Consider the following 13,893-nt stretch of genomic DNA (forward strand, 5'->3'; position numbering starts at 1 on the left):
CTCGAAGCCGAAACTGCATTTCTCGGTTGAGTTTCATATTGATTTTAGTTAAGGAGTCGAACGTTTCTTGGATATCTTTAAGGAGAGATGGTTCCGTATGGATTTTGATTACGACATCATCAACGTAAGCTTTGACGTTACGTCCTATCTGGTTCTTGAAGGCAGTGTCTATCACCCGTTGATACGTTGCTCCAGCGTTCTTTAGTCCAAACGGCATCTTAGTGTAGCAAAAAATGCCGTGATCAGTGTGAAATGCCGTCTTATCCTCATCTCCTTCCGCCATTTGAATCTGATGATACCCTTTGTACGCGTCAAGGAAGCATTTAAAGCAGTACCCGGCAAGTGATTCGACCTTCCAGTCAATCTCCGGTAGCGGATAGTTATCCTTTGGGCACGCCCTGTTTATATCTTTGAAATCAACGCACATGCGCCATGCCCCGTTGGCTTTCTTGACTAGCACCGGGTTGGCTACCTAAGTTTGGTAACGAACTTCTCTCAATATGTTGGCGTCAACAAGCTTCTCTACCTCGCTACGGAGGAATGTGCTTGATTCTGGTGCCATTCCTCTCTTTTTCTGTCGTACCGGCGTTATGTTTGGGTTTGCGTTTAAATGGTGTTCCACCACCTCCCTTGGAACTCCTATCATGTCTGACTCTTGCCAAGCGAAAACATCGGCGTTGTTGGACAGCAAATCGCATAGAGCACTCTTAGTTTCCTCCGAAAGGGTGCTACCGATTTTAATGACTTTCTCGGGAAACGTATGATTGATCACGACACCCCCTTCGCGATTAACAGGTGCCAAATGCACAACCGGTTGACTGATATCAGCGCAGACTTGAGCGCGATCTGAAAACAAAGTTGCTACGCCTGCCCTTGTGGGGAACTTCAGCATACCTTGAACTGTTGAAGGTATTGCGCCCAACTCCTGGAGCGCTGTCCGTCCCAAAATCACATTGTACTTGGATTGGCTACGAACCACTACAAATGTTAACTGCACGGTGCGGGAACGGTAATCATCTCCTAATGTCACGTCGATAGTAACACGCCCTAAGGGCCAAGTCGTTTCACCTGTGAATCCCGCAACGGGGTGCAACGGGGGTTTAACCTTGTCCCTCACGTCCTGTGGCAACTGCAAAAAGCAATGTTCATAAATGACATCCACAGCGCTACCCGTATCAATATAAATACGTGATACCCGGCAACGTCCGATTGTTACAGTGATCGTTAACGGTAGGTCCGTTGGGCAGATCTTCCAAAATGCCAGGAATGTGATAGGCGCGCATTCCCAATTTTCAAGCGCTTCGGCCTTCCTTACGTGACCCGAGTGCCACATCTGAATCATGTGAATGTGCTTTTCCGGCGCTTTGTCTTTTCCTTTCTGCCACGCGAACCTCTTGGTCGCGGATCCTCCTTTGCTCGAAGGTTTTAAATGGTTAAACTCACCTAACTTTAGCCTCTCAATTATGACCTTTTTTAGTTCACGACAATCGTCAACGTCATGCCCCTTATCTCCGTGAAAGATACAGTATTGCGTTTCGTCTACCGCGAAGCGTGGTTTCATAGGCTTGGGTGGCGGGAAGTCTCTGCTAATCTCCTCCGTTGCCAAAATTTCTTTTGGCGTTTTAGATAGTGACCTTATTAAGCTTTCCTCCTCAGGTGATAGCCTTTTAGACCCGTAACGTTCGTACGGGCGGCAATTATGGCGGTTTCCAGACTTATGATTGGAACGTCCGTAGCCACCACCGCTACTTCCGCCACTACCCCTATGACTGCTACTTGCGTGACCCTTACCGTTTCCTTTGTCATCTCTATCGTTGCGGTCCGTTGTTTTGTATTCACCGACGGCGGCGTCAGCGAACTCCTCTGACCGCACGTAGTCTCTCACCATCCTTACCGCTTCAACAAATGTTTTTAGCAACTTCCGTCGCATCGCCTTTACCAGAGACAAATGTCTTACTTGGCAGATCACCATGATGTACGCGGAAATTTGCTGCGACTCCGGAAAGTCCGGGATTTTTTCACATTCCGCTGTGAAGCGGGAAGTAAAACTCATCAAAGACTCGCGTGACCTTATCTTGATGCTATGCGCGTCCAAATGGGTCAATTCTGTACGTTTAAAATTCTGGAAGCGTTGCACGAACTTGGTTCTAAGGTCCGTGAAGCTGGTAATACTCAACGCGGGCAACTTGGCAAACCACTCACGCGAGGCGGACTGAAGCTGTCCCGGGAACATGTGGCATGCCGTAGGGTTATCCCAGTGTTGCATCTTGACAGCGTGCTCAAACTGCTGCAGAAAGTCCTCCGGATCCGAGCTACCATCATACATCCCTAGCGTGAGGGGGTAGTAAGGACGGCAGGCAGCTGATGGGTAGCTATTTCCTTGGTAAACTTCTCTGACCTTGCGGAAATTTCGAACGAATGTTTAACGTTGTCCCCCATCATAGCATACCAGTTATTCAACATATTGTCCGCCACGCCAGGCTGCTCGACCTGAGCACTCATAGATTCCGGTGCGGCAAGGATCAAATTATCAATCAGATCCTTGCGTGCCTCCTCCCTAGTTTTGTCAGAACTCTTACCGGTCACCGACATCGAACGTGTTGAGATACGGGGTTGTGCCTTCGACATACCGGTAGGCCTTTCGGCGCCTTTGGGCATGAGTGAGGGTAAAACGAATCCTCCCTTTGCCAAAAAGCGTATAGCTTCCTCGCCGTTAATGGGTTTGAGCTGGTGTACGTTTTCCTCTTGAGTTTTCGTCTCTTTAGAGTCACGTTGATCAGCTTCCTTCTCGTCGTCATCAAACTGCAAACGGGTACCCTTGATGGAATCATTTGGAGTTTCGTAAGTGCTATCGTCATTAGGTTTGAAAGGGTCATATGGTTCTTTGCCATTGTTAGTAGCGGATTGTGGGTTGGAACCTTCTGTCATCTTGCTATGAGAGCGTTGATTAGTCGGGTCCCACGGATGGCGCCAAATGATCAAACCAAAATTGTTCGGTCTGAGTGCAAGTGAATTAAAAAGGAAGTTTAACCTTTGGAAGGGGTTCCTTCGGTTAAATGGGAGATGGATGTGGTGATGTTGTTTGTCTTTTTCCGAGCCTCCAAGGTAAGCTATGGAATGTTAGTGTGTGAAATGGTCAGTTGATCGATTGGCCATTGAATGAGGCCAAAGGATGCTATTTATAGATAATAAAATGACGGTTATGCATGATAGCCATTATAATAGCACCCACGACTTGTAACTGCCACTAGAACCTCCTAATCAAGCCTACAACCTATTCCACGTTCCTGAAATGTAGGGATGTTGTCCAACTCAGCAATACCAAGTCAACCTTGACAGTCCATCACGTGACCCATGGCGTGACGGTAGATTGAGCATGAGTTGAACGTTTACTGGATATTGCGTGTGTTACACGTGATACAACATTAGGTTCCCGACAGGTTCATGTGCTAGACGTCATGCGTTGAACGTGACGTCACCCATGGCGTGACGTACGTCATTAGCTGCAGTTATGTGACCTTAATATTGATTAACATAGAATGATCAATCTGCCCTTCTGTGATTCAAACTAACGAAGATGAGTTAACATCAGTTAATTCTCAGGGTCACTATAAAATAAAATCAAATGTAAACGATGAACATATATAATTACCATGTAAAAATAGAACTTTAGGGTACAAAGTGAAATAATAGTAAATTTTTGGACGGGACGATTGATTGATTGAAGTAATTAAGTCTTGTTAAAAAATTGTCCCCCATGGCCCACACCAACACGTGCGTTCATCCTATAAGTCTGATCCATCATTTTTTCTTTTTTAATTACTTTACTTTATCCTTCTTTATATAAAAACAATAATCTCTCTCATAAAAATCAGATCGCCAGAGCTTAACTCACGACGGCGAATCCACCAGAATTTAATTAGGGTTCCGGCAAACTTCCATTTCATTTTATTGCGTGTGTTCACAATTACACTAATTAATTCAATATATGGCTTCAGAAGACGTTGTCAGTAAAACAAGTGCTACGATCGCTAATATCGCCGAAGAAGCTAAAATTGCGAGTGAAGGTGTTAAGGCCCCTAGCCGCCAAACCTTGCTTGGAATCAGTAAATCTCTCGTCGCCGGCGGCGTTGCCGGTGGAGTGTGAGTTCTTTCGCGATCTCTTTTTATAATTTTAATTTGATTATTTGTATTTATTATTGTTAATTACTAATTGATATGATAGTGTTTATATCTGTGTGATACATATTTAATTGAATAGCTGAGCTTTGTTTAATGACTGGTTGTTATCATGATTTATGTGGCTAATTGAAGTCAAAGATAGTGGCTTGATATTAAAAGTAAAGGAGATAAGTTATTAAATGGAATAATCAAATGATTGATGTTATTTTCATATTTGGTTTAGAGATAATAAATAATAATATATAATATAAGTTGTGTCATATTAATTCATTGAATTTATGATGTGATTATGATTATTGTCGTTTTGGTTAGAAATGGGCAGAAGATATGAGAACGTGGTTAGTATGCCTTTGGCATAAATGTTTGCTTTGGGATGGTTAAAAGTGTTATTCTATAAGATAACTAATAGAACTAGTTCTACTTTATGCTTTAGAATATTTTGTAACACTGAAAAAGCTATTTAGAAAATGAAATGCGTAATAGAAGACGTTTACGTGGGTGTAGGAGGTGAAGTGCGTTGAAAAAAGAACTTGCTTTATTCGGTTTTAAAGTTAATCGTGCGTGCAATATTATGTGAAAAGGTAGAAAACATGATGTGGACAAGTTTAACATGGACATATTAATGGCTACTAAAATTAGTGATAACAGAGATATGCAATTAACTTGAACGCAATATTTTTATAGCGTTTCGTGTGTGTGTTTGGCTTGAAATATTGACATTTGTTTTGAATCTTGGTTAAGTATCCACGATTGATAAGTTTTACCTGATTGTGGTTCCCACTCTTAGTTTTGTTATCTTATGTTTCAGGTCACGTACTGCTGTTGCTCCCCTGGAACGACTGAAGATTCTGCTCCAGGTGGGTCTATGTTAAAAAAATAATCTTTTGTTTGCACTTATTATTTATGTTTCGCCAAGTGAAATATTAACATTATCTCTCAAGAAATCAACGTGATAATAAGTAGATTATGATCAAATATCTTAGAATTTGGAATTGAAAATGAAGACTTAATAGTGGGGAGAGTTGATATAAAAGGTCTACTTGTTTAATGGTTATGTTTATTATTGGAATGTTCTGCATTCTGTTTCATGAACCAAACTTAAATACTCTGATTGAACTAGTATCGTACACCATTAATCAATTTAGGAAATAGTGGATGACTATAGTTTGAGTAATTTTTGCCGTTGACTAATATGATGTTTTAATTACTCATTTGATGCTAATTTGTTTGATAAAGATGATGTCTTTCTCGACTTGTTTCTTTTGTTTTTCTTTCTATCGACTGTCATAGTCTTTGACCAAGTTTTAAAGAGATGTTTATTGCCAGACATATGAAGATTAAACACATTTTATTATGTTAAATTACAGGTTCAAAATCCACATGCGATCAAATACAATGGAACAATCCAGGGACTAAAATATATATGGAGAACAGAGGGTTTCCGAGGAATGTTTAAAGGCAATGGCACAAATTGTGCTCGCATTGTCCCTAACTCCGCTGTCAAGTTCTTTAGCTATGAGGAGGCATCAAAGTAATTTTTTTATTTTTTATTTTTTTTTCATCTTCAAGATCTGTCTTAAGTAATAGTAGTAGATTACTTGATTATCAATGCTTTTAACATGTTTTCCTATTTACATAAACAGGGGAATCTTGTGGCTTTATCGTCAGCAACCTGGAAATGGTACTATAATATTCATTTTTTACTATATGAAAACATACAACTAAGATTATGTTATCAATAGAACATGTCTATGATTATTGTATTAACAATGATATTATCGGTTCTTTCAGAGGATGCTGAACTCACTCCACTTTTACGCCTTGGAGCTGGTGCTTGTGCTGGTATAATTGCCATGTCAGCAACCTATCCGATGGACTTGGTTCGAGGTCGGATTACTGTCCAGGTAATGTTTATAATCCTCGTGCTTAATGAAATAAAAAGTGTGTGTATTTGTAGTGTAGTGGGCTTTTCACTTATTACTAATTCGTTCATATTTGCAGACTGATAAATCTCCTAGCCAGTACAGAGGAATTGCTCATGCTCTTAGAACTGTACTTCGTGAAGAAGGCCCACGTGCATTATACAAAGGATGGCTTCCATCTGTCATTGGTGTTGTAAGTTAAAATTCAGACATTTCTTAATGATGACAACATAATATATTTTTATTTTTGACCATCGTCAAATAAACAGAATATATTTATGATTTTGCATAATTTTTTCAAATTATTAACCTTTTACTGTGTCAAGTGATCACCGTATTTAAGCTTTTCATGTTCGTTTCTAGGTACCATATGTGGGGCTGAATTTTGCAGTATACGAATCTCTTAAAGACTGGTTGGTTAAATCAAAACCATTTGGACTAGGTGAGGATTCAGAATTGAGTGTGGTAACTAAGCTTGCATGTGGGGCCGCAGCAGGAACCGTTGGCCAAACGGTAGCTTATCCTCTTGATGTGATACGTCGAAGAATGCAAATGAGCGGTTGGAAAAATGCAGGCTCAGTTGTTACCGGTGAGGGAAAGTCAGCAATTGAATACACCGGAATGGTTGATGCATTCAGGAAAACTGTTCGTTATGAGGGCGTTGGCGCGTTATACAAGGGTTTGGTTCCCAATTCTGTCAAGGTCAGTTGTAATAATCCCTCCATCCCATATTTATCGTTCAATATTCCTTTTTGGATGTCTCAAATTAACAGTCTACATCCATAAATAAATAGATATATAAGAATAAAGATGTAAAGTTCATTTACAACCTTAATTGTGCATGTAAGACAAAAAGATAGGTAAAAAGTAAGGGGTAAAATTGTAAAGTACAGAATAAGTACAATTATGTGTTTTTTGTCCGGGGACCATTAATATGGGACGGAAGGAGTAATATATAATTTGAATTTATCAACTCTATATGCCTTACATAATTAGTGTGTGTTTGTATTAGCTTATAATGATATATATTAAGAAGTTATCAACTAATTAAGATCCAAGATGCCCCAAAAACGAAGCTTAAATTTTTTATTCGGGTTCTTTTTTCTTGTTTAGGTGGTTCCATCGATAGCCATTGCTTTTGTGGCATATGAGGTGGTTAAGGATATACTCAAGGTAGATATGAGGATATCAGATTAAAACAGAGAATCATATTTTGTTCGACATTTGGTGTTGGTTTGTGTGCAAATGGGCAAGGATGTAAAACTACCAAGTATAAAGCTTTATTCTTTCATCTCTTTCGTTACTGGTTTTTGGTAACAAAGAGATTTGGAATGAGCACGTGTTGATATAGTTGCTCCGACCTTTTATACACAACCAGAGCACGCTTTTCTGTTACATGTAGTTTGGTTTTTTTAAGCTTATTGTTATTCTTATATGTATGAATGAATGAATACTATGTAATAAGGGTTATCCTGGTTTGATAAACTGGATGATGACACATTCGTTGGATTAGTATTATTTACGAATAACATAAAGCTTATAAATTTGATGTTGATTTTTGATTTGTTTGTTAGTTTTAGTTGTGATTATTCTGGGAAGCAAGTTGATAATTTTTTTCCTCCCTGCTATGAATATCGTAACATCTTGAATTGTTATTAGTAGAACATACCATGCCAAGAGCCCAAGACTAGCCTATAGTCTCATACTCTCATATGTTTGATTAGTTATTACTTGTAAAAGGAAAATAGGCTAATGATTTAGATTTTAAGTTTGGGAATCATATTAGCTATGTTAATTGCACAACATGTAAAATAAAATAGAAATGCAAGTGTTATCAATAGAAGCTCAGAGGCGTCCTCGAACATGTGCAAAGTGTGCAGTCGTTCATATAACTTCATACGTACGAAGACTGTTAACACCAAATACGTTTTGATCATCTATTCAAAAGCCTTCATTCGCTCATATAACATTGTAAAATGTTGATGTTTTTCATACGAGTGATATTCACTACTCTGGTTAATTAAGCTAAAATCGTACATCGTCTATCTGTACCGTATATTAATAATAGCAGTGTAAATATCACACAAGTAATGGCTTCTTTTTTCTAAATCAGTCACTAAATATGACATATAATAAAATTGTTGATACATTATCAACAATCAGAGTGGCGCAGCGGAAGCGTGGTGGGCCCATAACCCACAGGTCCCAGGATCGAAACCTGGCTCTGATATAATAGAGTGGCTTCCGTAATCTTTTTGGATTAAATTCTGTATGTATTCAGCGTTGGTCCTACTAGTTAGGTTGTTATTCACAGTTGGTCCTACTAGTTCATGGAGAGTAGTTGGTCACTTGGTCCTACTAGTTCATGGAGAGTAAGTTGTCATTCATTGGATCACAATTTCTATTACTTTCATTTTAGGCAACGTACCTTGTGATAAACATGATGAAATCTTAAGTACCTTGTGATAAACATGATGAAATCTTAAGTATATTTCCAGCATGAGGATTAGCCTAATTAATTACCTAACAATACCTACATTAACACTCTCATGCGATTAATCTTGTTCATTTTCATATCACATGCAAAAATAGTAACACATGAATGTCTAAACAACCCAAACCATGAACAAATCATAGACTATTAGATGAAAAATCCTCTTATTCACACACACACCTACTTTAATTTGGTAAAATGCCAAAACAAACAATTCTTCAACACTCCAAAAACAATCCAAAAAAGCTCATATCACAGAATACAACCCTATTCAATCCAATCCATCCCTTGTAACAAAAAGGTAACAATTACTTACTGACACGAGTGTACGAACTTTTATAGTTCATCAACACGCGTGTCAACCAGTATAGATTGCATCTCGATAGGATGACATCCATGTTTTCGTAGTCGATTATCTCACCGTCTGCCTTCGTGCAGTGGCAGTTGTTTTCAAATCACGCTGATAATCAGCCCATACACAAAGTTGTTTTATCGCCTCTCGTTTTTCCTCACAAAAACTCGTTATCCATTCGTCTTTCACATGAATTGTGTTCTCGAGTTCTTTAATCTTTTCATCTTTTTCTGCGTTTCCCATCTTCTCGTCCTCTAACGATTTCGTCAATACTTCATTCTCACCTTCAAAAGCTTCTAATTTCATCGTCAAGTCTACAACTTTTTGTTTCGAATCTTCTTGTATTTGCTTCAAATGAATACGTACAGCTTGGATTTCGTTAGTGATTTCGTCAACTCGAGTCGTTACATGCCCGTAATCCTCTTCAAACTTTACCGTTAACGAGTCAATGCCGGTCAACATCTCGTTGACTTTTTCTTGAACCTCCCGTTTGATAGTAACAATCGTTTGGGACAAAATCGAAATGTTTTCCAATAAAGATTTGTTTTCTTGATGCAGTTTTTCTTCTTTAGTAGTATGATCATGTTCTGTTTCGTTTAACATCTGTTCAGTTATATGCAGCTTCTGATTTGATAACCGAATTTTGACTTCAAGGTTTCTGATGTATTCAGTCAACGTGTTGACTTCATCCTTTTTTATTTCAACATCACTTTTCAGATCTTCAATGGCTTCTTCCAATTGGTCAACAATTTCTTCGTTTGACCGAAGACCTTTTCGATTTGACCCGACATTTCTTCAATTTTCTTTTCGAGTTGCTTGATCTTTGACTCTAACATACCCTTTTCTTCAACTAACTTTTCTTGATTAACATTATTGTTCATGATCTCTTCTTTTAAAAAATCAATCTTATTATCAGACTCCACTTTTTGATTTTCAATTTCGGTTTTTTGAATTCGTAACGACTCAAGTTCTTCCTCCATACTTTTCATCTTAACTTCTGCTTCGTTCTTGAACGTCTCGTGCGTTTCAGTTTTCTTTAAAAGCTCATTTTCTACCTCAGCCAACTTTTCGCTTAGTTGACTAAAGTCAACAGATACTTTTTTATTCTCAAGTTCACTAATTTCTAATTTTCGAAACAGATTCGATACGTCCTCTTCGGTCATTTTCAGTTTCTCATTCATCTTCAAGAACTCCCCTTTTACGTCTCGTAATTCCGACTCGGTTCCCTCTTTTTCCAACACCAAAACGCTTTTTTCTCTGTTTACGTCTTCAATTTTTTGCTTCAATTCAGTTTCTATCGCCAAAAGTTTCGAATTTTCTTCAACCAATTGATCAGATTGGAGTTTCGACTCGTTTAACATTTTTTCAGTTTCTCGTAAATGCGTATTCAATGCTTCTTTTTCATCTGTTTCAAGATCCAACTTTATCTTTAACTCCTCAATTTCCTTATTTGCTGCTTGAAGCTCTTCGTTGATGTTGCTCTTGTTTTTCAACTTCCCATTTTTGTTCGAAGAATTGTCTGAATCTGAATCAGAACTGGATGAAGAAGATGAATCCTTTTCTTTCTTAACTTTCTCCTTCAGCTTACTAGTGATATTATCATACCGCTCGTAGATTGATTGGTAACGATTGTGTAAATCATCAATTAATCCAACAAGTTTATTTTTATCTTGATCTTCCTCTTTCAGAAGCTCTAATATCTGATTGTATTTGTCTTCTGTTTCTGCAGATAAATTTGCAACTTTTAATGCATTTTTGAAAACATATATTCATATATGTAACTAATAACAACTATAATAATCCAAATATAAGTAAACCAAAAGGGAAATATTGGCTAATAGTGTATACATATATACCTCCTTTAAGTTCATCATCTTTGTCGCGATCAATGAGATTTCCAACCATTGATTTAATTCTACTTCTGAAACGATGTTTTCCCATTTCTTATTTTATCTTCTATAAAATGCTCCTCAGATAGAGATGAATAAATGATAATTGATGATGTCGTTTGTCAACAAGCGAATGCAGGTTTCATTTTCAGCACAATTGAGCTTGACCCTGCAAACCACAACTAAAGAAAGTTAAAACTTTCACATCATAAAAAAATGTTGACCTAAAGTTAATATACATTTATAATTGTTGCCCTTTTCCAGCCATAAATTTAGTTTCAAAAGTCAGTATTTATATGTTCATTTGTTAGTTGACAAATTGTCAACTAACAAATGAACGTATGAACATGCTATAAGCTTATTCTTTCTTCTTTAAAACTGTTTGAAGTATCCGAAAACTATTGTGTACATATCAAATGGTTGTATCAAATTAAGCTTTCCCCACTCATACCCTAAAAAAGTGCCTTGTGCTCTTTAGTGTAGGATCAATTTAACGGAATAAATCAATCGTTATATCAAAATTGAGTGCAGAATCCTCAATATTAAGTTTTCTATCAAAAACCACTAAAAAACACTAATCGATTTGCACTTGAATGGATGTTTTAAGTTTAGAAATCGATGAACAAAGTCACCAGACGATTGCGAGGGAATACTTGCGGCTAGGGTTGTGTAAAAGTGATTAACCCCTTAATGTAACTCGAAACCCTCTATTTATAGGCCTGATCTCCCATCGGTACAGACGTGTTTTTGGTCCGTACTACATTCTGATGTGTATGAACTTTAGATTTAAATATTTTCGAGCATACGTTTCATCAACTAATAATGTAATAAACATAATAAGTATTCAAGTCAATCAAACACAAAATACCAACGTCCATACACATACAAATGCTTAATTACAACGATAAACGTAAAAAACGATAACGAAATAAGACATACATATTATGCACCAACATTTTGTCTCTAAAGGTCTCCCATTCTTGACAATCAAGCACAAATTCATATAATTTCCAACCAAAAAAGTATATTGTGTTATATAAACACCTTTAATATCAAACAATGCTCATTTTGAGAGGGAGGTGATGGTAGTTGGAATCACCAACTACTATATCATAGAAGACAATAGAATGGGGTTCCATTAATGTTAACAAGCATAGAATGTAATAAACACCTTTACTGTTATTAAAAATGGAATTATTAGCTCATTTACTCTTAATAAATGTAAAATAACTTCCCTTTTAATTATCTTATATACTTAGCTGGATGTATTGTTTTATAAAAATATACTCCGTTTTTATGAGTATATTTTATATCTTATTTTAATTATAATTAGATGCAGTGACTGGGGGCGAAAAAAATGCAACAATTACAGTAGTTCTACACAAACAAGCTTCACTATTATATATTGCAAAAAGAAATAGCATAAAAAACTGCACAAAAACAGTTTAGTAATATCTTCCAAACATCCCAAAAAACAGCATAAAAACAAGTATAAAATAGCTAAAACAACTTAAAAACAACCCAGAAAATCTGCACAAATTATACTTCAAAAAGTGCATAAATTCTAACAAAAAACTGCACCAATTATATCCAAAAAAACAGCAAAAGTTATAGCAAAAAACAATCCCAAGATGAGCCCAAAAACTACACTTTCCCCTTACGAAAAAAATTACTACTAAGTGGGCTGACTTTTGATAGTGGGGTCAAAAAAAAAAAACTTACTAGTAAAATTTTTTAAACCATGGAGGTCATATGACCTCATTTGTACTTCTTTGACACCGCCCCTGATTAGATGTGTTAAAAAATTCATCTTTTCCCCTTGTTCACACTTCACATTACAATCAAAACAAAACAAAACATAATAAAAGTAACTAATAAAAGCATAAAGTGTATTTTTGCCTTTTTCAAAAAAAGTATTATTGATGAACAACACATTTATCTGGTGATAACTGGTTCCTACTAATTCCACGTTCATTGCATATCTCAGAAATACAAATATTGTGAAATTAAAAAGACAGCTAAGAACATCAATATAATGAACTGTTCTTTTAATTTATAATAAAATAAAATCTATAAATCTATTGAATGAAATTATTTTTGTGTAAAGTATATACACCTATCATATGAAGTAAATGCCCAAAAATCAAATAAATATAAATACTACCTGAAAAAAATCAGACTGAAAGTTCTCTTATTATCATTATCATTATGATCGATTATACAGAAATTAATAAATAAATCAGAAAACATAACTTCAAATCATGAGTTAAATTTTTTAGACTAATTGATGGTTTCATGAATAAAACAAAAAAAATCCTAATAATGAATTTTTAAACTATGAACACAAATAAAACTAATCAAAAAGTTAAGGAGTATATTATTTATAAAATATATGCTAATAATGAAATTATTCAAGCTTTTTTACATTCAACATGCTGATTAATTTCAAGAAAACAGCTAATCAAAACTTAAATTCTTATATTCTTATATTCTTATAATATCAAAATCAAAACAATATTAAGTAACGCTCGACTAAAACCTAAAATCAAAACTTGCTAACTACAATTCATTTCCAGGCGTAATTATTCACTTAAAAACTGATAAAATACTCGAAAGTTAAAATTACATCAAACTTTAATAAAACGAAATTTAACATATATAAATATAAATAATAAGTGATTAAAGTTTAAGTAACAAGACCTTTGAATCGTACAGTGCTTGAAAACTTCCAAAAATGATTCTCTAAACGTTGCGTCAAGGTGTTGGTGCGTGAGAGAGATACAGAAAGTGTATATATACTTTGACAGAGACAATATTGACTAAATACACGATCAAATATGTTTTATTTTATTTATTATTGCCCAGCTATTTCACATTTAATTATATAAGGCCCCCTTGGGGATTTAATCTTGACAGTTTGGACCCTTTTATAGTTTTATTAGCTTTCAAAATGTTAACGAGTTAACGAAAAATATGATTGACACACGTTATAGATAGCACACTCCACACATATCAGTCGTTCTTGTTCTTAGTATTTAGTAGATTTTAGATTTA

The 13,893-nt window shown here is 36.1% G+C and overlaps 2 protein-coding genes, 1 non-coding gene and 1 pseudogene across 3 annotated transcripts; 2 read left to right on the top strand and 2 right to left on the bottom strand.

Moving 5' to 3' along the window:
- Positions 1-472: 472 nt before the first annotated feature.
- LOC139888481 (uncharacterized) lies at positions 473-2,326 on the bottom strand. The gene has a single exon (XM_071871488.1). It carries the CDS (start codon positions 2,324-2,326, stop codon positions 473-475), a length of 1,854 nt encoding a protein of 617 aa, XP_071727589.1.
- A 1,521-nt stretch (positions 2,327-3,847) lies between these two features.
- Positions 3,848-7,668, top strand: LOC139891607 (mitochondrial adenine nucleotide transporter ADNT1-like). Its single transcript, XM_071874584.1, has 8 exons — positions 3,848-4,143; positions 4,991-5,039; positions 5,550-5,713; positions 5,826-5,863; positions 5,974-6,086; positions 6,184-6,297; positions 6,468-6,806; positions 7,218-7,668. The coding sequence occupies exons 1-8, from the start codon at positions 3,989-3,991 to the stop codon at positions 7,299-7,301; spliced, it is 1,056 nt and encodes a 351-aa protein (XP_071730685.1). The 5' UTR covers positions 3,848-3,988; the 3' UTR covers positions 7,302-7,668.
- Positions 7,669-8,262: 594 nt separating this feature from the next.
- Positions 8,263-8,334, top strand: TRNAM-CAU (transfer RNA methionine (anticodon CAU)). The gene has a single exon. It is a non-coding gene; the product is annotated as a tRNA-Met (tRNA).
- Positions 8,335-8,654: 320 nt separating this feature from the next.
- LOC139891608 (uncharacterized) lies at positions 8,655-13,603 on the bottom strand (annotated as a pseudogene).
- Positions 13,604-13,893: the final 290 nt, after the last annotated feature.

The sequence above is a fragment of the Rutidosis leptorrhynchoides genome, chromosome 2, assembly GCF_046630445.1.
Source record: "Rutidosis leptorrhynchoides isolate AG116_Rl617_1_P2 chromosome 2, CSIRO_AGI_Rlap_v1, whole genome shotgun sequence".
Classification (NCBI taxonomy): Eukaryota; Viridiplantae; Streptophyta; class Magnoliopsida; order Asterales; family Asteraceae; genus Rutidosis; species Rutidosis leptorrhynchoides.

Coding starts and splice junctions, on each gene's coding strand:
- LOC139888481 (XM_071871488.1), bottom strand. CDS start 2,326: ATGTATGATGGTAGCTCGGATCCGGAGGACTTTCTGCAGCAGTTTGAG.
- LOC139891607 (XM_071874584.1), top strand. CDS start 3,989: ATGGCTTCAGAAGACGTTGTCAGTAAAACAAGTGCTACGATCGCTAAT. Junction 4,144..4,990: donor GGCGGCGTTGCCGGTGGAGT/GTGAGTTCTTTC, acceptor CTTATGTTTCAG/GTCACGTACTGCTGTTGCTC. Junction 6,087..6,183: donor GAGGTCGGATTACTGTCCAG/GTAATGTTTATA, acceptor TCATATTTGCAG/ACTGATAAATCTCCTAGCCA.